At 34.7% G+C, this 25,872-nt stretch overlaps 1 protein-coding gene across 1 annotated transcript in view; it reads right to left on the bottom strand.

Annotated features, from left to right (window-relative positions):
- The window catches only part of LOC128174452 (receptor-type tyrosine-protein phosphatase T-like), a gene marked incomplete at its 5' end in the record, with an annotated part of 106,381 nt that overhangs the window by 33,687 nt on the left and 46,822 nt on the right, over positions 1–25,872 (bottom strand). Inside the window, 5 exons of the mRNA XM_052840008.1 lie at positions 8,465–8,532; positions 14,282–14,390; positions 14,573–15,169; positions 16,416–16,796; positions 22,556–22,636. Of these exons, the coding sequence (XP_052695968.1) occupies positions 8,465–8,532; positions 14,282–14,390; positions 14,573–15,169; positions 16,416–16,796; positions 22,556–22,636 (1,236 nt within the window). The remainder of the gene's footprint in view (positions 1–8,464; positions 8,533–14,281; positions 14,391–14,572; positions 15,170–16,415; positions 16,797–22,555; positions 22,637–25,872) is intronic.

The raw sequence follows: 25,872 nt of genomic DNA, 5'->3' as shown, positions 1-25,872 counted from the left end.
TGGCGAAAATTTGAAATTTCGTACAATACAATTATAATGGGGTATCTTTGGAGGGGCTGGCTAACACCCTGTATCCCATATTTGGGCCTTCATATTTGGTGGGGATGGGGACCCGGGGAAGCCCAGTCGACCCTCAAAAGGAATTGGGTTTACACGGCCATTAACAGGCCTAGCTAGCCTGGCGAAAATTGGAAATTTCGTACAATACAATTATAATGGGGTATCTTTGGAGGGGCTGGCTAACACCCTGTATCCCATATTTGGGCCTTCATATTTGGTGGGGATGGGGCCCTGAGGAAGCCCAGTCAACCTTCAAAAGGAATTGGGTTTACACGGCCATTAACAGGCCTAGCTAGCCTGGCGAAAATTGGAAATTTCGTACAATACAATTATAATGGGGTATCTTTGGAGGGGCTGGCTAACACCCTGTATCCCATATTTGGGCCTTCATATTTGGTGGGGATGGGGCCCCGGGGAAGCCCAGTCGACCCTCAAAAGGAATAGGGTTTACACGGCCATTAACAGGCCTAGCTAGCCTGGCGAAAATTGGAAATTTCGTACAATACAATTATAATGGGGTATCTTTGGAGGGGCTGGCTAACACCCTGTATCCCATATTTGGGCCTTCATATTTGGTGGGGATGGGGCCCCGGGGAAGCCCAGTCGACCCTCAAAAGGAATAGGGTTTACACGGCCATTAACAGGCCTAGCTAGCCTGGCGAAAATTGGAAATTTCGTACAATACAATTATAATGGGGTATCTTTGGAGGGGCTGGCTAACACCCTGTATCCCATATTTGGGCCTTCATATTTGGTGGGGATGGGGCCCCGGGGAAGCCCAGTCGACCCTCAAAAGGAATTGGGTTTACACGGCCATTAACAGGCCTAGCTAGCCTGGCGAAAATTGGAAATTTCGTACAATACAATTATAATGGGGTATCTTTGGAGGGGCTGGCTAACACCCTGTATCCCATATTTGGGCCTTCATATTTGGTGGGGATGGGGCCCCGGGGAAGCCCAGTCGACCCTCAAAAGGAATTGGGTTTACACGGCCATTAACAGGCCTAGCTAGCCTGGCGAAAATTGGAAATTTCGTACAATACAATTATAATGGGGTATCTTTGGAGGGGCTGGCTAACACCCTGTATCCCATATTTGGGCCTTCTGAAATATGCCTTTCCTTCGACCAGTTATTCACTGTTTTACAACATTTTATGTAAAGAAGGCGGTGTGTATATGACATTAAGTCAATTAACATTATATATATTTTTTTATAGATACCAGAGAAAAACTAACTGTACCTAGAATGGGCAACTATATGCGTATGTCTAGAGTGAGGAGGTCGGACACCCCCCCCCCCACCCCCGGCAAACAAAATAAAAAAAATTTCCAGCCCCCTTCTTTTCGGTTAAGTTTTCTTGATATAGAAGGCATCTCTCTCTCTCTCTCTCTCTCTCTCTCTCTCTCTCTCTCTCAATCCGCATCCATGTAGATGATAGAAATTTCGCGCTACGCCAGAACAAATGTTTCCACTCTTTATCGACATGCAAAATTGTGATAGTTTTAGAGAACTGAACTTGTGTTCCGGGAGCAAAATTAAAATTTCTTTGGTGATTCATTCGGGATATGAAGGTAGCGACATTACAGGAAATGCATTTCCTGCATTAATCGCTACCTTCATAACCCGCATGAATCATCAAAGAAAGCATTTTATTGTTTATATTAACATCTTTCTTTAACTAATTAATAAACTGATTATGAAAAGTTAGTGAAATTCACTAAATTACTGTTAATGTACAAAAGTATGTTAGCTAAAAGAAACAGCCAAATCGTCTCCTGTGAGACTTTGTGTCTGGCATCGTCATGATTATTTCGTGCAGTCTGGGATTTTACTAAGGTCGCTGTAGGTTCAGACCAATCGATAAACAGGGCGTGTCAATTTCAGTCCTGTCACTTTCAGCCGCTGTAGATTTCGACCAATCGATAAATAGGGCGTGTAGATTTCAGTCTGGCTGTTTCTGTAGAGCTATGAATTAACTATAAGTTTCCGTAAGAAATAGAGGAAATCATGCATGGTAGATGTAAATATATAGAAATGACACGAATTCTACGGCGAACCGTACGCGCATATAATATTCGTTGTGTTACGCGTTGCCAAGTGTGTTGCAAACGCTGATCATGAGGGTATTAGAACGGATTACCAACTGCGTCCAAACCAATCAGATTTCGGTATTTTTAAAACATGAAAGTATAATAATATGTATTACTACGTGGCGCAGCCAATACCGTTTTTCGGTTATGCTATAAGACACGCCCATTTTGTGTCACTCATGTTTTGTGAGGTTATTTGGTTTTAGGGTTCAATATTGATTCGTTATGTTATCACAGACACACAGTTGAAAATGTAAATATGTTAAAATACATACAAAATTGAAATAATTCATCAAGTGTTGAAAAATATATCATTGTCTCTGAAATACAAACTGATCATGAGGCAATGTCCATCAAATACATTCTATGTGAAGGGAAAGCTTTCGTCTCGGCAACTACCAGGATTAATTTCATACTCGTACTTATACTTATTTGATTGTAAGATTGTAAGTTTCTATTTGGAAAGAAATATATCCTACCAATGAGGGTGACCGTCGTTATTTTAATCCTGGTTATCGTGGTGCTTATCGGATGAAAATCAGAGACTCCCTTTGGATGGGACAGCAGTCCATCGTTGATCAACTTCCAACCTGAACCGGGACCAAATTTTATCTTTGTGCACTAATACAAATGTAGATAAAGTGTCTTGTCCAAGGACACAACACACAGCAAGTGGCCACACCGGGGCTTGAACCGTCGACCTTTTTATATTTTCATATAATACTCACTTAATATATAATAAATCATATGGCACATGAATCGTTATGAAATAACACACTGTGTGAACTCCAGTATATGTATTGAGAGATAAACCAAGTCGAACAAATACCCGTATTGATTTAAATATTCGTTGACCTTTGTTCACGGGATTAAATAACATATTACATAAAATTTTGTTTCGTTATTGATTTTATACACTATAAAAATCAAAAACCTGCTATATGCATGCAAATGTTATTACATGTAATACCCATAATTATTAACGTCTGATCCTTTAAGAGAGATAGCGCTGACTTTTACTATCTAATTTTAAAAAGTGTTAAGATGACTGTTGTAATAATTGTATGGTATGAATGTCCTTAAACATGTATACATTCATAACAATAACTCTTTCTTAAATGTCAATTGATTTCACCAAGTACTACATTGCGAAAAATGAAGATATGGATATGTAGGTCACTTCCTATAATAGTTTTCCCATATAGCTATTTCCATGATATTTGCCACTTCAAGTAGCTATCAACAAATTTGTCTGTAAGTCATGCAAACCAAATTCCAGTTGATGGTAGACTGGACAGCCGATATTCCAATTATAACTGTATCATACTTATATCTATTGTCGCCAAGATACCTAGACCTGTTAATGGCCGTGTAAACCCAATTCCTTTTGAGGGTCGACTGGGCTGTCCCGGGGCCCCATCCTCATGAAATATAAAAGTCCAAATATGGGATACAGGGTGTATGCTAGCCCCTTGAAAGAAATCCCATTTTAACTGTATTATACGAAATGTCGCATTTTCGCCAGGCTAGCTTAACCTCTTACTGACCGTGTAAACCCAATTCCTTTTGAGGGTCGACTGGGCTCTCCCCGGGCTCCATCATCACCAAATATGAAGGCCCAAATATGGGATACAGGGTGTTAGACAGCCCCTTGTAAGAAATCGTATTTTGACTGTATTATACAAAATGTCGCCTTTTCGCCAGGCTAGCTAAGCCTTTTACTGGCTGTGTAAACCCAATTTCTTTTGAGGGTCGACTGGGCGGTCCCGGGGCCCCATTCTCACTAAATATGAAAGTCCAAATATGGGATACAGAGTGTTAGCCAGCCCCTTGAAAGAAATCGTATTTTAACTGTATTATACGAAATGTCGCATTTTCGCCAGGCTAGCTAAGCCTCTCACTGGCTGTGTAAACCCAATTCCTTTTGAGAGTCGACTGGGCTGTCCCGGGGCCCCATCCTCATAAAATATGAAGGTCCAAATATTGGATACACAGTGTTAGCGAGCCCCTTAAAAGAAATCCCGTTATAACTGTATCATACGAAATGTCGCATTTTCACCAGGCTAGCTAAGCCTTTTTATGGCTGTGTAAACCTAATTTCTTTTGAGGGTCAACTAGGCGGTCCCGAGGCCCCATCTTCGCCAAATATGAAAGTCCAAATATTGGATACAGGGTGTTAACCAGCCCTTTGAAAGAAATCCCATTAAAACTGTATTATACGAAATGTCGCCTTTTCGCCAGGTTAGCTAAGCCTGTTTATGGCCGTGTGAACCCAATTCCTTTTGAGGGTCGACTGGGCTGTCCCGGGTCCCCATCCTCATGAAATATGAAAGTTTAAATATTGGATACAGGGTGTAAGCTAGCCCCTTGAAAGAAATCCCATTATAACTGTATTATACGAAATGTCGCATTTTTACCAGGCTAGCTTAACCTCTTACTGGCTGTGTAAACCCAATTCCTCTTGAGAGTCGACTGGGCTGTCCTGGGCCCCTTCCTCACCAAATATGAAGGTCCTAATATGGGATACAGGGTGTAAGTGAGCCCTTGAAAGAAATCCCGATATAACTGTATCATACGAAATGTCGCATTTTCGCCAGGCTAGCTAAGCCTCTTACTGGCCGTGTTCATTATGTCAATGTTAAGGTTAGGTGAGGAAGTAATGATTTTTACTATGAAACTATTTTTTTCAATTGAAAAGGGAAGTTTATATGAAATTTTGAATTTACGTTTATTAGCATGTTTACGGTAATTTGAATAGCGAACCGACCACAGAATTCTATTCGCTATTCGAATAGTGAATAGCGAAAAGCGAATAGAACTCCAACTTCTGAATGCCAACGCACACACACAACGCACGACGACGGACGAAAACTAATCGCTTGAGTGACTCAGGTAACCTAATAAGTAGACTCTAGTTTGTTTATTGTTTTTATTATAAGATGTATTCTTCGAAAATTGGATTTCCAAAATTAAGGAACAGGTGGGTCAGACAAATTTGATCGTAAATGAACTGGTACAGAGTTTAATTATGAATTCTTACAAAATATATACATGCACTGTATTGACAGTAGTTTTATAAAACTAAGTAGCTGCTTTCTGGTTAACAGTACATGTTCACAAGTGGAAGTAAAGCTGTATAGCTCTTTGGAAAAGTTTTGATTATTCAACTTCACTAAATTAGTCTGTACTGAATCGACATTCAGGACGCCATTCTGATATCCTGTAATAATTGCTTGAAGTCAGAACATTTTTAGCCAATTTTCACTTTTGGTTTCTTTTTCTATGTATTACAGACCAAATGAAACATTTTAAAACAAGCGGCCCATGGGCCACATCGCTCAACGGAGTAACAATAGGCATGATAAAATCACTTTAATGGAGTCATTATACAAAATATCTAAACAATGTGGTATAAACACTGTGCCGGATAATTATGCCAGTGCCAAGGTGGCATTTTTGCACCCGCTTAAGCTGCATGTATCGAAATATTCAAATATGCCATATGATAGACCATTGCTTAAAGAGTTAACAACCACCTTTGTTATCAGTGTATCTCACCTGTCAGGTAAGATATTTACATTTCAAAAATATATTCCTATAGGAAATAATTTTTCCCATAGGAAAATCAATATTCCTATGGGTAATTTGAAATTTCCTATTGGAATACCACATGTCTGAATAAAATTCCTACAGGAATTACCATTCTCCTATAGGAAATATAATTCCTACAGGACTTTTACAAAATCCTATAGGATTGTAAGTATTTCCTGTAGGAGAGTCAATTCTCCCATGGGAATTTTCATTTTCCGATGGGATATTAATTTTTAAAAGTAAATATCTCACCTGTCAGGTGAAACACACTAAAAACAAAAGTGGTTATATACTCTCTAGACAATGGTCTATCATTTGGTATACATGGATTTTTCCGAAACTGCATCTTAAGCGGGTGCAAAAATGCCACCTTGGCACTGGCATAATTATCCGGCACAGTGTTAATAATACATGTCAATCCTGTATAAATAACAATCCATTTTCCCCTGGATATTCTGTTGTTTATAATCAAGTCCCTTTTCTAACTGGATGATTTTATAGTCATATCACATATTGAGCATTGCAGTTCTCAAAACAATTCTAAACAAATGTTTCTATATGGGATATAAACCTACATCAAACTCTTAACCCCTTGTGAGACCCAAGAATCGTCCAGACGCCAAAGTCTGAACAATTTTAAAGAATCACAAATATGTCAAAATGTTTGCATGTAAGTAAATCCATACGTGATAACATTTCCGTTTTTGTGAATGTTTCCTTTGTACCATTAGATCCCCAATGTGGCCCCACCACACTCCTCAAGAGTTTGATTTGAACGAATTTGAATCTACACTATCTGAAGTTGCTTCCACTAAAGTAACAGCTTTTCTTAGAAATGGTTTCTGAGAAGTTTTTTAAAACCTTACTCTATATATTCCTTTGTAAAAATTCAACCCCCATTATCGTCCTATCCTACCCCTGGGGGTCATAATTTTCACAACATTGAATCTACACTAACTGAGGATGCTTCTAGATAAGTTTCAACTTTCCAGGAGGAATGGTTTGTGAGAAGAAGATTTATAAAGATTTACTCTATATACCTATTTAAAATTCGATCCCCATGGTGGCCCCGTCCTACACCCTGGGATTATGATTTTTACAACTTTGAATCTACACTACCTGAAGGTGCTTCAACATAAGTTTCAACTTTCCAGGCTGATTGGTTTGTGAGAAGAAGATTTTAAAAGATTTACTCTATATATTCAATAAAAATTCGACCCCCATTGTGGTCCCATCATACATCCGTGGGTCATGATTTTCACAACGTTGAATCTACACTACCTAAGGATGCTTCAGTATAAGATTTAGCTTTCCATGCTGATTAGTTTCTGAGAATTTTTACACCATTTTTACTCGACTGGTTACCAGTGAATCAATAAGTCTACGTTATTTAAAAAAAAACTATTTTTGTTTCAAATAATAAAAAAACTTGCATAACCCGCCCTAAGTCGGGGGACATGAAATTTATAATTAGTTAAACAATTAAATGCTTTCTTTGGTGATTCATTCGGGGTATGAAGGTAGCGAAATTGCAGAAAAAATTTACATAACCCTCATGAATCATTAAAAAAGCATTTTATTGTTTATGCTAACATCTTTCATTTAATCAATTAATAAATTTAGCGTAAAAAACCAGTAAAATTCACTAAATTACTAAGGTAATGTACATAAGTACGTTAGCTAAAAGAAACAGCCGAATCGTCTCCTGTGAGACTTTGAGTCTGACATCATCATGAATATTTCGTGATTTTTCTTAAGTAATTGTAGGTCTCGACCAATCAATAAACAGAGCTTGTCAATTTCAGTCTTATCACGTTCTTGTCAGTGTCAGCCGCTGTAGATTTTGATTAATCGATAAACGGGGCGTGTAGATTTCAGTCTGGCGGTTTCTTTAGAGCTATGAATTAACTATAAGTTTCCATAAGAATTAGAGGGAATAAAAATTAGTAGATGTAAATATAAAATTATGAATTCAGTTTTCCTAACAGGAGTGTGGGAGTAGAGAAGATAGTTTTTAAACATAATATGCATTAACACTAAACATCCATTTTAGCCCCACCCTAGACTGGCCTAGAGTCAAAAACCATACTTCAGGGGACAAGAAATTTTAAAATTTTAGTAGAGGACTTCCTGGTTAATATAATTATGAAGTCAGTTTTTCTAACAATGTGCGAGAGTAGAGAACAAAATTTTTAAACAATAAATACATTAACACTACTAGTATATGGTCATATTGCCATATACCCCCTACTGCCTCAGCCCGACCCAGGGGCCATGAATTTCACAATTTAAGAAAGGGTGATCGTGGAAATCATAACCATGCATTCAGTTTCTGGGGGAGTATTGAAGACTTTATAGAATTTAATACATTTTCATTATATGGCTATATTCAATTTTCCCCTCACATGTGTGGGAGTAGAGAAGATTTTTGAAAATTGGCATTTTGCCATATTTGGCCCCGCCTTGGCGCCCCAAAGGTGGTAGAGCCACGGGTTTTATAATTTCATAATTCCTCTTACTATAGAAATTCTCACACCAAAATTGGAAACATTTGGCCTTGCACAGTAGTTTTCAAGAAGATAAAAATGTAAAAATTGTTAACGCACGCCACATTACGACGGACGAAGACCATTGCAATAGGTCACCTGAATGACTCAGGTGACCAAAAAAGCTGCGCTCAAACCTATTTATGATTTGTTTTAATCTTATTACATGGTATTACCTTGATCAGGGGCTGACTTGTGAAAAAGTACAGAAGAGGTGGATTTAGAACTATTATTCCTTTTTGTTCTGTAATGACAATTAATCCAAAATTATTGTAAGATATATCTTAAAAACAAATAGGATAGCGATATATTCATTAGAGTTGCTTTTCATATATTACTAAAACCGATTTGGTTGGACTTTTCCGATCGCGTCGCGTTCAACTTTTTCAGCTACGTCATACATAAACAATACCCGCACCTTAACCACAATTGTTTTATTGGTGGATTCAGCTAACCGCTGATTGGCTGCTGGTTAACTAAGACTAAATTATGCACGGACAGAACAACAACATATCAGAGAATGAAAAATTCACATGGGTACTCGTGACTGTCGAAATTGGGCTATTTTTCGAAAGTGTACACTTGTGATAAAACAATACATACGGTACATAACATATATAGCTGTGCTCTATGTATAAATTTTGGGTTGGAAAATATAAAGCTACAGGGCATACAATACTTACATGTACAAAAAAACTTTACGGCAATTTGCCGCGTATAAAAATAACGCTATTTTTGAAAAAGATTTACATCATACCATACCACATTTTGTGCAAATAATCCATTTAAATAATTCTTCATTTAGTTTACTACTGTTAATAATTGTATTTTACTTGCCCCCAAACTTTCTCCTATTAAACACCCTTTAACCGTACTCGGAAAGCGGATCAAGAACTGTATTTTTTATGCATGTAAACAAACCAGTGTTCATGTATTGAGTTGGTGATCGGGGGTTCAGAGACAGGTAAAATAAAGAAAACTGCAGTAAATGGTTTGTGGATATTTTAGTTTATATATATTTACACCGAACATGATAGGGCAACAGAAGAGAAACGAATCGGACACTTGCCTAATGAAGACGCACATGTACAAACCCCCTTGCACTCTCCACTTCCGTCTCGTTCTTTCACATCATCGTTCAATTCTTTTATTGACTGTCGATTGCCGATCGAAAGGTGTAGAAATCGAGGAATTCATATCTATCACTTCGACTGGCAAGTTAGTAGGTAATACATGTGCATTATACATTTACGGTATTTACATGAAATGAACGCTTACCACATGCAACTTTTAAATATTATTTTTTTATAACGCCGATCTCTGGACCGTAGCTAGGAGGCTATGGTTTAATGCCCGTTTACAGAGAGAGAGAGAGAGAGAGCGAGAGCGAGAGAGAGAGAGAGAGAGAAAGAGAGAATTTTGCATTGCATAAGCGTGCACTGATAACTCCGCCTAAGAAAAGGAGTTAACCAATCATAAAGTTTTCACAACGGTGGCGTGTATAATTTATGCATGACGTAGCTGACAGAAATGATCGTGACGCTATAGGAAAAGTCTAACCAAATCGGTTTTGATAATATATGGTGGCATATCTCTGCCCCTTGTGTGCAAGTTATTTTTCTATTAATTATGTGGACATGCAAGACTAATATGTTGACATGCAAGATAGTTATGTCAACATGCAACATAACTATGATGACATGCAAGAAAAATGCAATCAAATAAAAGTTATAAAAAATCTAAAATATCGCCAACATGTGACATTCAAGATGCTAGATACGCTACCTATTGATGTCAACATGCAACTTATTTATGTTAACATGCAACTTCTTTATGTCAACATGCAACTTACTTATGTTGACATGCGAGATGTATATGTTGACATGCAACATATTTATGTTGACATGCAACTTAGTTATGTTAACATGCGACTAAGTTATGTTGACATGCAACTAATAAGTTGCATGTCAACATATTTATCTCGCATGTAAACATAACTAAGTTGCATGTCAACATAATTGAACATATTCATCTCGCATGTCAACATAAGTAAGCTGCATGTTGACATAAATAAGTTGCATGTTGACATAAATAAGTTGCATGTTGACATAAATAAGTTGCATGTTGACATAAATAAGTTGCATGTTAACATAAATAAGTTGCATGTTGACATAAATAAGTTGCATGTTAACATAAATAAGTTGCATGTCGACATAAAAAGGTAGCATCTAGCATCTTGGATGTCACAAGTGGGCGATATTTGAGAATTTTTGAGATTTTGTATAATTCTTATCAGATTGCAATTTTCTTGCATGTCAGCATAGTTATGTTGCATGTTGACATAATTATCTTGCATGTCGACATATTTGATGGAAAAATAACTTGCACACAAGGGGCAGAGATATGCCACCATATTATGATATCATCGATAAGTTTTATCATAGATAAATTCGTTTCAGTCATCAATTGTCAATCGTATCCTTATAACCAACAAATAAACACATTTCTACAAATCACCTATCTATCTATATATCTATCTGTCTGTCTGTCTGTTTGTCTGTCTGTCTGTCTGTCTATCTATCTATCTATCTATCTATCTATCTATCTATCTATCTATCTATCTATCTATCTATCGTGCACATCAAACCTGTATGATCTACTTATCTCTTGAATTAAAGCATGCATTTTCAACTTGATATTAAGTTTGTTCGACGAATAACTAAGTTTATACATTAACATGATATGTCAATCATTTAATATTTATTCGTTTGATGAGATATCGGCGCTTCTGATTGGTTGAAAAATTTCTTTGATACCTGCATCAATAAAATTTTTGCCGGATCTACTTTTCTCAACTGCTCTGATCTAACACTATTTATAGAACGGGAATTTCCAAGATAAACACTATCAACAAAATGTAAAGTTGTGTCTGTTTTATTGTCAGCAAACAAAATGCAAACTTGTGAATATAAAAACTTGAAAGTTTAACCTTCAAAAATAAACAAAACACTTTGTTTGATTCACGAAATAGAAAATTAAGCGTCTTCTCACGATTTCGTCTGCTTGAGATCAATCAACATTTACAGTGAGGCTGGCTGTTCCTTTTCCAGGAATATTATAACGAACATATAGGCCTATAAACTTTCACGGTAACACTGCTGTTCAAATTTGGTAACGATAATTTTTACATTTACACACGTAGATGATCGGTCATCAAAATAAGCGTCGTAAAGAAAAGCTATGAGTGATGTGTCACCGTGTGAGAAACACATATTTTGAGTGACATTTTGTTTCTGTACTCAGTGCTAATTAGACCTTGGCCGCCGGACATTAAGGTGCCACCTGTTATGAAATCAATTATTAATCCTGAGTAATCCTTTAAATCAATTATTGTATGTGTCAAGAGTAACTCTATTTATGTACACCTGTATGTATGTTTTATCTATAAATTAGTCGTTATCTACAATGATCGTCAGTTGGAGACTGGACCGTGTATTGTCCATGCCGACTGCATAGATCGTGTAGAAACGACAAGTTTGGATCGTTAATAAATTGTTATTCGACAAACCGACTTGTGAATTTATAATATGACCGGTAGAAATTCACTAATTAGCACTGAATACAGAAACAAAATGTCACTCAAAATATGTGTTTCTCACACGGTGACAATACCCTCTTGCCCCCTGAAACACGTCCTCGTGTTTCCGATGGTTCTTTACACTCCCGGTAGCACTTCCGGTACATGAATGGGCAATCGGAAAAGCATGGCGAGGATTTCGTGTTTGGAAATGTTGTCCCGGATGATGTTTTGGTCCGGATTGAGCGCGGTATGAAGCTCTTGGTCTCTCTGATGATGCTTTTTGATCTTCTTTCGATTGCATTGATTCAAGTTTGTCTTGTAAAGCCTGCAATGCGACTTGGAGCTCTGCTTGTTTTATCCTTGCTCCCGCCAGATCTTCTTTTTGGGCACAGAGTTCTTCATTCTGTTTCTTGATGGTATTGTCTTTTTCCAACATTTGACGTTCGAGGGTTTTTCGATTACGTTTCCAAAAGTCCGCCTCTGCTTTCTTGGATGCCGCCTGCTGCTTAATTATATTTTTCGATTTCTGTTTCTATCATTTCACTATGAATTTCATTAACATTTACGGTTGCAAAAGGCATTTCACGTAAATTGTTTCTTTCATTTCGATTTTTGTTGAATTCTTTTATGCGTTCTTTATCCCTAGCTCGTTTTCTGTCCGATTTTCTTTTCCCAACTTCTGTTTGCGTTCCAATTGTGCGAGTTGGAATAGAAGAGACGGCGTTGATGGCAGCTCCGGAGTTCCTAGTTCTGCACATCCGCGCATAATGTCCTTTTCTACAGCACTTGAAACATGGAGATGAAATGGCGCTGCAGATGTTCCATCCATGCCTTAATCCGCAGCGTCCACACGGTTGTAGAGGGAAGCGCGGCCGGACTGGATGCATCCACGCAGGGCTATGGGGGAAGAAGAAATCCATGGACTGGGGATTGTTCGCTGCAGCTGTGAGTAGGTACTGGGATCTGACTACTACAAAGTATATGTAGTAGCCCCGGGTATCTTTACCCTTAGGAATTCTCCACCAAATATGACCGCCGGGTTTGTACCGTATGGGTTATTTTCTGTCCTGGGCGATTACTAGGGAATTAGCTCAACACTCGCTGTATTTTCCACATTTATTCCAGTTAATAACACAATTATACAAACAGTTACTCTCCACTCCGTACACATTAAAAAGGGGGAACTCGCTTATTAATAATTCTAACTTAATGTTAACCTACATATGACAGTGAGGGAAAACGTAACGGATTAGACGGACGACTTGTATCTTGACTCTTAACCTCTATCTATCGAACTCTGACTCTATTCAACTAACTTCAATCATCTCTAAAACATATAATATTATATTACTGGCGTGACCCTCTAAATAATTGACATGTATAAATCACCCAATCAGAGAATATATTTCTTGATCCTAACTGACCATCGTCCAGGTAAACGCCCATTTATTCACCTGCGTTAATCCGCTAATTGTTATGTAATTGCATTAACTCTATTAGTGTCAAACACACATTTCTTAGTTGAAACCATTGTCCTTCAATCCCGCCTTTCTAATAAGTATCTTTCCCAAAGCTACACTTGATTACTTTGATGTCCTATTTCTTTGTTACAGTTAAGGCGTTTGATAAACATTAATTTACATTCTATCACATCACAGTCAGGAGGAATTTCACGATAATTAAGAAGAGTGAATAACGTTAATTTACCAACACGCTAAACTATAGAAAATAGCCGGAACATGTAAAATATACATTTTACATGGTGATAGATGCATCAACTCCTTCTGCGCATTCCAAGCGGCTGATATACCATTTAAGTGCATCACTGGCTATCTAGTTACCACAAAGTTTACAAAAGTCGCTTATACATACTATTCTTTGTTGACATATCAGCTATTTTCGTCCACGATCGCTTTTCCTTGGATGGTTATGTCCAGTTGCATATTCCAGCGATCTCACATGAAAACTAGTTTTAATACGAGTTTTTCTGCACAGTGAATGATATCACAAGCTATCGCATGTATTTTCCTTTCGTTTTCAATTCAGCTGGTTCAGATTTTAAATCAATATTTGTGTTTAATCCATTAAATTCAGTTCAATAGCTCTACATCAGCTGAATCCATTTTGAATATTGTTGCTGTTGTTGTTTTTTGTATTCATACGCGCCGCTTCATTTACATTATTTACATTTTTGATCAATGACACTTCACATTTTTTTATTTGAAAATGTTATATTAAATGATAAGAAATGAAGATAATAATTTTTCTATTGATCGACGTATCAAAGAAAAAATTGACCGGAAAACTTTTTCATCAATGCGCTACGCGCATTGATGAAGTTTTCCGGTCAATTTTTTCTTTGATACGTCGATCAATAGAAAAATTATTATCTTCATTTCTTAAAAGAACGTACCTGATCAACCAAATGACCACGATGGTAGCTATGACGAACAGGAGGGCCCCCAACCCCGCACCCACTTCAGTCGCCGGGAACTCAGCAGAACCAGACAATTTCTCGGGTTCTAGTATAGATATTATTTGAAGATTTTAATAGAATAATCTAAAATATGTTAATGATACCAGTGTATTTTAACAAGATTATCATTCCTTGTAATAAAGCTAACAAAGTACTTGAAATATTTACTGCTGAATTTTTTTCAATAAATGTATTTTCATTAAATGAAAAAAAAAAGATTTGCATTACTGTTACAAGTTTCCCCTTGCCATCCAGATTTGCACGTGCAACTTCCGTTTCTTCGATTACAACCGGATGAACATCCAGGGCTACAAGTCTCGTTGCATAAATGTCCATAGTGTTCAACAACACAGCTAATACAGATACCAGTGTTTCTATGACATCCATTTTTACAATTTGAATTGCACATTTCGGTACAGATTTTCCCGAAATAACCAACTGAACAGTTACCACTGCATTCCCCCGTAGTTTTGTCACATCCTGCATGGCACGTATTACAGACTGCGTTACACTTATCTCCAAATAAACCATTTTCACAAAAATAACAGATACCATTGTCTTTATCACACCCACTTCTACAACCTTGATTGCATGTTTCATTACAGAATATACCATAATTTCCGACCAGACAGGTACCAACACATTTTCCTGTGATTCTGTCACATCCTGTTGGGCAACTACTACAGTCTCTTTTACAATAATGCCCGTAGAGTCCTGTCTTACATCCAAACGTACAGAAGCCAGAGGCATCATCACATGTGCTGTTTACACAATTTGAACTGCATTCAAGAGCACAATTTGATCCGTGATGTGTTGCATCGCATTCTTTGATAGAAACAAAAGAAAGATCAAATTACTTGACAATGAATACAAATAAATGAAAACCACAAGTCATCTTGTTATTCGTCTTTGCTTGCCAAGTGCCTGACTTGGATTAATCTTTTGATGAGAATAAACGAATTGGATACTTGGCTAGCAAAAATTCTGGTTATCTTAAACATGAATAACTATGATGTTGGACAATACATGTACATGTAGACACAAGAAAAAATACTACCGTTTCTAATTTTTAAAATAATACTTGAAATGAATGTTCTTGACTTAAGACATTAATAAAAAGAACTTGTAAGTAATGTAAAAGAGTAATAGAAGTGAGTAGGCCAATAATTTCAAACACAAACTCATTTTATATCAAATCTGCATCGAATCAATGGACTTTTCGACTAATACCTGAATTTTAAAGGAATCGATAACGCAAGAGAAATTAGCCAAGGGGAATATACATGTGCAAAAGGCTGACAATTAGAGCTTGAATACACTGGAATAATACGCCAACTAAAGTTTTGTAAAAGGTCAGATAAAACTTTTTGTGTGGCATAATGCATAGAACTTTCAAGCAAGAGCTCTAACCTATCAATCACCTATCAGGCACTACAGTAATTAAACTTCTAAACTTTGATATCTTTTTCTTAATTCTTTGGGAGAAAAGGGTTTCTTCTCGGTACCATTTCAAAATGGAAGGAGGAAGGAGCAGTAAAATCTGGATCATGAATTAAATAAAGGAGGCGTTTAATGCTAAAATAATATCAAATTTCAAAAGTCAAGGTCATTTGCTAGAAGTTTATCATTGCATTTACATGTATCAGTATATGTGATATGTTACCATATCTAATTTGATAATTGTAAATATACATTTTAATAAAAGAACGATTCGAGTTCGGAATGATTACCAGTAACAAATCTTTGGATAACTTATTGATAGTCAACCACTACCACTGTAAAAATATGGATATGTTACCATATCTTGTTTGATCTCTTTTTTTCTGTAAGTACACTACATGTATTTACAGATAAAAATATATGCAATTCTTTTCTGATATGTAAAAGATTAAAAATCAAAAGGACCATTTAATCACTTTAAACCATTTATTACCTAATAAAATTGTATCAAACTTTATAAACATCATTATTTTACGTATGTGTGATTATAAAATTACTAAGTTTTTTGGATAAACTGTTTTGAGTAAATGATGAGTTCAGGAAGATGATATGCATAATAATTTTGACTTACTGTCACATTTATTTCCTGTCCAGTTCTGTTTACAACTGCAGGATCCATTTTCTTTGGTACATGTACCAGATAAACATCCATTACTACACGTCTCATTACAAGTGTATCCATACCGTCCCATTTTACATCCAAGTGTACAGTATCCATTCACTTTGTCACAGACTTCTCCAGAGCAAGACAATGAACAATTTGATGTACATGTGTTCCCCCAAAACCCAGAGGGACAGTTCATACAATATCCAGTATATCTGTCACAAGTCAGTTCTTTACAGTTTCTAGGACATTCCATATTACATTTAGGTCCCCAATATCTGTCTACACAACCGTGTGTACAGAATCCTGAACTGTCGCAGGCATTGGATTTGCAAGTTGCATTGCATTCTAAAAATTAATGAAATATTTTGCTTAAAATAAATTTCAATAAAACTCCAATCTTAATATTCTAGGCATCCATGAAATTCATTTAATGTGATGCAAGTCATTTAAGGGGACTGGGATATCATGTTTTAAAATTAGTCCGAGATCATTTAACACGATTAAAATGAGTTTAAAATTTTTGAAAAAAGAAGATGGGTGGATAAGGCGTGTAAAAATGCCCATACGCGGTCGGACAGGCTACTAAAAAATTAAAGTAATAAATCTGATGGGGTTTTTAAAAAATCATTTAAGACAATATATATTTAACGAATCATTGATTTGTAACGTATAGGAATGTTCAATACTTGGAATATGTTGACTCAAACACGTATCAAAACCTGCAAATATTGTCATTTTTTAGAACTTCAAGGCATTTTCTTTTATAGAGTGGGTCTGTGCTCCATATTTTTCTCATAGTCTAATAAGGTCTATTGTAAAACAAACCGATTTCAATCGACAAAAACGTGGAGAGATGACCCACTATACATTAAAAATATCATTTTGTATCCCAACAACTGAACGTATTGAAAAAATAATACAAGTCCGGTAGTTTGTGACCTTTGTCACACATAATATTTAAAAAGCCCACTTTGTTGTGTCTGAAATGGCTCAGTGGTTAGAGTACCTGGCATAAGCTAACCTTATATATCTAGGGTTTTTATGCTACGGATTCGATACCACCAACATTTCCGACAATATTTTTTTTCTTATTTTTTGTTAAATATATTAAAAACTGACTATAGTTAGTAATTTTGCTTTTGCAAAGTTGTATTATAATATATTTGAATAGATTTAATTGGGGGAAAATAAATTAAAAATTGTATTTCACTACTTAACCGAATGGGCATTTGCACCATCTTATCCCCCCCCCATCTTCTTTGAATTTTATCCAATCATTTCGAAAAAGTTATCATCAGACGCAGAATTGCAAGCGCAACTTAGATAATCTGTTTTAAAATTATTTTTAATTTCATTTTAATACGATTTAAATGAGTTTATTTAAGAAATAAAGTACGAGTTTTCGTGAATGTTGCAGAATAATCTCCGAGGTCGAGAAAAGTTGTTTTGAAGCCGAGGCGTTAGCCGAGGCTTTTATATTTCAAACAACATTTCGAGACCGAGGGAGCTAGGGAGGTCCTAGGAACAAAGAATTCAAAGAATGATTCCTTATTACCTATATTTGTATAATTTTAAGCCATCGTACAATCAAATCTTTAACTATAAATAAGCAAACCCCGCCGGCGCCTCAATTTGGCGTCATTTGTATTATGGGTTACAGGTATATAGTACAAAACCGATACGTAGTGTTATCACAGACAAAGACACTGGATGATGTAAATTTAAGATTATGAATTCATAACTCTTATTTTATATTTAAAAGAAACTTACATAATCTTTGATTCAAGAACGTGTGAAAACATAACAAACTTACACCTTGTTAATTTTATAAACCATTAAAATGCGTGAAATCAGTTAGCTCGGGTGCACTTAAATATGGATATCTCTGCAATACGGGCCCATTCGATCATTTACGGTGATCAGTCATTTTTAGAGAGGTAAAAATGAAACATTTCACATATAATACAATTTTGATTTAGGTTATTATACTCTGTCCCGAGTTTTTGCACTTTTTGCTTGATATTTCGATAATCATAAATACCTTTTTGCTCAAACTACGTTCATCCATTAATATGAAAAATGTCCAGATTATCTGTTTTGAAACGCCCCCTCTACCGCTTCAGGTTTCAATACACATCCAAAAACAGAAAGTCTACGGGGTTTTTCCATTGCATCAGCCATTAATAAGCCCGGATGATAACGTTGAAAAATTGCGCGAGGTGTCCCAAATACTTCCGAATGGAGAAAAAATGTAAACATTCCCCATTATAAATCTCTGTAAGAAATTTGTTTTCGTCCCTGTAAACTTTTATGAGAGAAAAGGAATAATTTGTCAATGAAGATATCTTCGCTATTTTCCATTTCATCGATTACAACTGTAATTCTTTCACAGGTATGTGTATTTTTATTAAAAATCATCAACAAGTGATGGAAGCAAATAACTTGGGACAGACTATAGTTATCGTATTTTATTTTTAAAAATCCTACACGTGAAAGAAGAAAAGTGCACCTCAATTCACCAGAATGAATGCGCTTAATTCCTCAAATTAAAAACATTGAAAAATTAAATAAGGCCTTCTCCATTATAAACAATTGTTGTTTACCAGGCATGAATTCATTTCGTATGGCGTTTCATATCCTTATTCACTTGATTGATGAATAAACATAACTGAAAAATGTTGTCACATATGTTAAAGAGTTATAATTCAAATTTATGTATTGGCAGGGATATCGCTCTATTGTACCAAAGCCCACCCATTATTTTCATTTTATTGCTGAAAAAAAAAACAACAAATGTCTACAAACACAGATGATTCTCCGTTGCAATAATTTTTTAAGAACACCGATAATGCTTTTATCCTCATAATAATAATGTGTCAGGTCTATTGAAACTGTTTAAAAGACGTCGTTTTTATTTACTTTTGTTCGAAAAACTATCAAAAATTTGTGTAGACTTTATGCAATTTATCGTTGTAGAAGGGACACCAGAAAGTAGTTACAGCATATCATCCTTTTAGTAAGACATTTTGTATTGATCAACTAAAATTTCAGCGTCAATCGTAGAATTATAAGAAAGATACATAGCTTGGTTCGAGTCATGTTTTTGTTCACATGAGTTTATTACATTCAACCTTAAGATTTTTAAACTTGTTATTTCCTATTCAGCATAGCTGCATTTAAAATATAAATGAACAAAAGCATGACCCCAGCTTCGTGTACAAACATACAGTAGCATTGTTCGCAAAGCTCTGTGTCTTGCTTATAACTCGATGCTTGACTCTCAGGTTAGTAAATAGAAATCTGTAAACAATTAAAACAAGAGAAAAATGCACTAAAAGAAAGAAAAAACACAATTTTAAAACATGGTGCATTAATCAACCATTACGTAGAGATCGTACCGAATTACATGTGCCAACATAATGAATAGTATTCTAAAAATGTTGTTCGTGCATCAGATTTTGCGCAGGTACATGTACATGTAAACAATCAGCTGTCTGATTAACCGGTCTACACGTAAAAAATTTAAATTCTAAAATAAAGACGATGGTTCCTCTCAAGTTAAACTAAAGATGATAACGAAAATCAAAGCAAGCTAAAACCACCTTCACAGTTGAAAATGTCAACGCATTGAAATATTTAACCTCAATTTACTTCACATAAACGGCACAAATATATTTTAGATGTTTTAAATATTCCCTTCGCACGTACACTGTTGGTCTGTTGCACAACAATCAAATTCATCTCCGTTCAACTTCAAGATGGCTGTTTCTAACATAGACTGGTTTTCGATATATGAAATATCGAGCCCGAAGTTAAACTGATTGACCTTCATTCTCTCTGTCTTATTATTATTTTCGTAAATTACTCATATTTGAAACAGAATAAGTCCTTAATTTTTGCAATTTATATTTTCCTTCCCATAAGGATGATTTATACTAAACTACGTTGAATTTGACTCAGTAGTTCTTGAGTAGAAGATTTTATCAAATGCACCCCCCTTTTTCTACAGTTTTGAGGTTTTCTCCGCTTTGAATAAAGATCGGTCTTTCACTTCTGCAATTTATATTTGCCTTCCAATATGGAATCTTTGTGCCAAATTTGGTTGAAATTGGCCAAGCGGTTTTAGAGAAGAAGTTCAAAATGTAAAAAGTTTACAGACGGACAGACAGACAGATTGACAGACGGACAACGGACAAAATGTGATCAGAATAGCTCACTTGAGCTTTCAGCTCAGGTGAGCTAAAAAAAACTTTAAGACTTTTGATCGCAGGATCCAACGTCCTTAATATACACGTTTGAATTTGCCTGCCATTCTGTAGGAAATCGCACTCGGAATGTCTCGGATTTCATCATTAACAACATAATTTTCAAACGTGATGTTAAAAGTGGCAGTGGTTTTGTTGCAAAAACAGTTAATCTGGTAATATGGGATTATAAAAGAGCAACATTGTAGGTATTTGAGACCAATCATATGAAAATTTAGGCGAGATACAGCGCGATATAATTTTTTTATTTGCTACGGGCGAATTCTATCGTTAAACCGGGTCCGTAGGACATCTGTCATTTTTTACGATAGAACATTCTATATAGGGAAAACACACCACAAACGTGTTCAACAATAGTAATATAGTTTAATAAATATCTTTATTCAATGACATACATTACGCATGTAGACAATAAGTGTAGGCAAATTTAAGTTTCATATTGAAAAGGAAACGTAGCTAAGATATGGCCATTTATAGTCTGCTCTATGAGAAAATTCGAGTTAACATGTCGTAATTTTAACTCCAATATTTTAAAAAGAGTATCTTCAGTGATTAATATGAAATGAATTCCCGGATAATCATGTTGACGATATTTGTCAAAGTCTCTTCTGAATTATGAACCTGTTCTTCTCTAAGTAATTCGTTAAATATAGCTCCAAATTCGGCTCAGACGGCTGCTTGTTTCGATTAAATTAGGGTGAACTTAATCTCCTGCTCTTCATGTTTTTCACTTTGGACATCCTTTCAACTCCCAATTTCTCAAAAATGTTTACTTCTTACCTTTACAGGGCTTACATCTAACACAATATCAAGTTGTAGATTTGAAATGTTTACTTTCACGAACCGGAAGTCGTACATAAAATTTCTAAGTGTTGTAAATTTTAACGATATCTTAAATAATATAAACGGAATTCCTTGAAAATAAATAGGGTTTGTCCTTTAAAAATGCTTATGAAGTGTACGAAGTTTGATACACATGCATGCGAGGGTTTTCTTCAAATTTTGCTAAAAAGGATGAAATGGACACACACGAACACACGTAAGCTCAGTAGCGATGCTATGTCCCCTTCGCAACAAATTGCGCGAGGGGATGATAAGTTGGCCTAGATACAAATTGCGTTTAAACTAAATTGTTAATGTGCCTGGAATATCATAGAGCATGTGGGTGACTGAGTTAGGTTCATAAGTTATAATAAGCACGTGTTATAAACGTCGTATTCAGAGGGCTTATTTGAATAATAATAAAAATATTTTTGGTGTTAATTTTATAAATTATATTCTTTCAGGTTATATTTAGTGATTGCAAATGAAAACAACCACAATTTACAGAGAAACGCAGGCTGCTTTTCTGTTCTCTGCTTATGATGACGGATTTTAGGTACTCGGGGATATCAATACATTTATGGCTAAAGGTATATACGATGCATATGATTTACTCCAACTCCTTAAAATGTGTGCATTTAAAACATGTCTTATATTAACAATTTTAAAGGAATTAATTTTGTAATATATCATTCATTATGTTAACAAATATTAAAAATCTAAGTGAGTTAAAAAATGAAAAATTCATAACATGTTTGATGAAATATCTAAATGTCAAGATCTTATAATACAGGGGATCTGCAAGGGATCGATATAGAATGCAAATATAAGTAGTAGACAACGATTATTTAATGAACATAGCGTTATGAATATCAACTGCTCTGCTGGCATATTTTCCATGATGCGCTAGCGCGCATCATAGAATATGCCAACAGAGCAATTGATATTCATAACGCAATGTTCACGAAATAACGTTGTTTATTTTTTAAATGATTCAATAGTGTTGGAAATACTTACGACATAAACCACTGATTATGTCACAGGTTTGACATCCCGAGCATTTGTAACAATTAGAACCATATCTTCCCACCTCACATCCTAAAGAAATCCGTATATAGATAATGCCGTTTTATGTGGTTATCAATACACACTATCAAAAATAAGAGAAAATAGCAAATTTTTATCATTTTCTTGCCATATTTCTGATACACAAAAGAAAAGAAGTAAAGAAATAACAATAATAATCAATATCTTCTACACATTATGTCACAAGGTTTTGTTGTAAGAAAAAATACAGATAATCACTTTTGTGAATATCAAGTAAAACTTTGCTCCTTTAGACAATTCCACGTTAGACAACAATGGCATATATTTTGTGAAATGTAGTACAAAATATTATTTATAAAATGTATGAATACATAGAATAAATTAAATTTATCAGCTTGGATAAGTTCTTAAAACTTTCAGAAGTTGTTTTGTTAACTTGCTTTTAAAAATTCTAATTCGATTTTAATTAAGGTTGAATCTGTGTATATCATCATTCCTGAAGGTTATGCTGTATCAAATAATGACAGTCTCCCTGATATATCAAACTTCTACCTTATAACATTTCTGTAAGGGAGAAATAAGTCTCCCAAATATTAGGTTGGTACTTCTAATATGAAAATTTAAACAGTTCTCTAAATTTCGTCAAATTTTAAATAGAGTGAAATTGGGTAAAGAACTGCGAACGCTAACGCCCGTTTCCCGCTCACATTTTACATCCAAATATTTCGGAATTTCTGTCAGATATTCAAAAACTAAGTTTTCTACTAAAAAGTATAAACAAATCCTAATCAATTTATATCGAAATAAAATTTGTAATCAAATTAATTATCTTTAAACAAAAGTTTTGCTAAAGCGGGGTCTTAATTTTTTTTCATTGAAATCGGTCTCTATGAGTGAGGAAAATATATTTTTAGCGGCCAATAAGTGCATAAAAACTTAATAATAACACATTTACGATATATAATAAAGTGAAACTTCATTTTAATTCGTATCTGTTAATTTTTTTTTCGAAAATTTACAAAGCAAAATTCTTTTTTTGGAATGTATTTCGGTCTGTAGACATATGTTCCCCCCGTGAAACAACAAAGTTCTTGGTAAAAATATGCTTAATAACAATAATTAAATCCCCTCAAAAGGAATTTTTGTTTCACGGGGGGGGGGGGGGGGAGATGTTTTAAAAAATATTTCCGTTTTCCGTTATTTTCTATTATGAAATGAGCTATTTTAACCCAAAATACAAAGTTGTCTCTCTTTGTATGACCAAACATTTATATTTAATGAAAATATACATAAATGTTTATATTTTGATAAAAAAAATAACTTTGATTAGACAACTTTCAAAAAATGACTTTTAGTTAGGCGGCTAGACAATGCTATCGTTCGCAGTCCTTTACAAAAATCTTTATTATCTATTTTTTGTTCTTCACAGGCATTATGTTTCACATTTTTGTTAATATTTCTTTGTATGTACACCTATTTCCTTGTCAAAGAAGGTATTATTATAGTGATTTTTTGAAAACTCGATACTAGTATTGTAGAATCAATAAATATGACTTCACATACATTTACATTTATATCATTACCTTAAGTTTATCAAATATTATTGGTTTAATATAATTTCAAACTATTTTAGGTCACCTAAATAAACTCAGGTGACCTATTGCTATCCATTTTCTTCCGTCGTCGTGCGTCGTCCGTCGTGCGTTAACAATTTTACATTTTTAACTTCTTAAAAACTACACAGCTGATTGTTACCATTAAAGGGGCTTGAAAGGTTTAAATATCACAATTTGTTTAAATTTCAAAATCTTATTTAGAAAGAGTTATCTCGCTTTTCTCTAAGAATGTAGAGCATAAATACTGTAGGCATACCAAGTTTTGTGTCCGAGGAATAAATACTTACTTAAAAATGAGTGTTTGAAAATATTCCTCTGAAATGTAGAAGTGTAGCTACTTGTAAATCCTGGATTTTTCTTTCTTTTGACATTGCACTACTCATAACTTCCTTTAAATCAACTGATTATAAAAAGGTGTTTTGAAAAAATTGAAATAGATTAGACATGAGTTTTTTGACATTTTAGATAAAAAAGGGAAAAAAGGACTATCGAAAAGCCGATACGTTTTGTTGAAGACAAAAACAGTTCTAGTTATTTTTTTTATTCTCGACAAAGTTTCGTCAGCGATTTTTTGAAAACGGAAAGGCATACATGTATATCAAAACAATTAGGAATTAGTCTTATAGCATTTTTAAATACATGCGTATGTAAGGGTTTAGATTTACTGATTTCCGTTCGGTTTTGATTGAAATACCAAAAATTCATTGAAACACAAAAACTTTATAATATTTGATAAGTTTGAGCATTCAAATTTAAGTATTAGTCTAGATATATCTTGTCTATCTGTACAAAATCCTAAGTGTAGGCATTTCTCTATATCTAACCATTTATGAGATATTAGGGCTCAAACTTGAGAAAAGAGGAAGAAAAAACAAGAAAAAATTCAAAAATCCTTAGGAATATTATGAGACGCCTAAACTTTGTTTAGATAGAAGTATTTAAGATATATTCAAAGTTTCAATAAAAAATATTCAGTACTTCCGGTTTTATGAGTAGATGACCATTGTCTATGTAAGTTTCAGTGCTAAACTAAATTTACGCGTCGTTCGTTTTCTCAAAAAGTTTTCGAGTACACATTACATTAATTCACTGGTATAATGAAATACACAATGAGACCAGAAAAGGTTTTGGGCAGACAATTCGAAAGAATAAGGGATATGTAGAGGCCAACGTTCAAAACAGCTCTTTTTTAAAAAAATTTCTTCCGATTTTAAACATCTTTTGGGTCTATAGTTTGCAATAATGCATACAATCTAAAAAATATGGTCCGAGGGCCACTTTCCCACTCCTTATAAGGGTTTTTAAGGCTTAAAGATGAAAACTTTATAAAATTTAATCAATAGAAGACCACAAAACATATACTTATCAAATATTAAAATGATGATAGGGATACTGTAAGTATTTTTAAAAAAATTTAAATGTTTTTTCTGTTTTTGTAAGATAATTTTAAAAAAGTTAACTATTAACCAATTCAGAGAAATTTTTTTGTCATGTGATGGATATTTCCTATTATTGCAATTTTTTTAGTATTTCCCAAAAACATACTTTTTCATATTTTCTTACTCACAAATCATCTGAAAAAGCTGCTTGGTGTTATAAGAAAATGTATTTTAATAAATGTGACATAAACAAATTGAATGAAAACCATTGCAAAAAAAACACAAAAAATAT

Source organism: Crassostrea angulata, chromosome 2 (genome assembly GCF_025612915.1).
Source record: "Crassostrea angulata isolate pt1a10 chromosome 2, ASM2561291v2, whole genome shotgun sequence".
Classification (NCBI taxonomy): Eukaryota; Metazoa; Mollusca; class Bivalvia; order Ostreida; family Ostreidae; genus Magallana; species Magallana angulata.
Note: the sequence above shows the minus strand (reverse complement) of the source record. Positions and strands in the feature narration are given on the sequence as shown.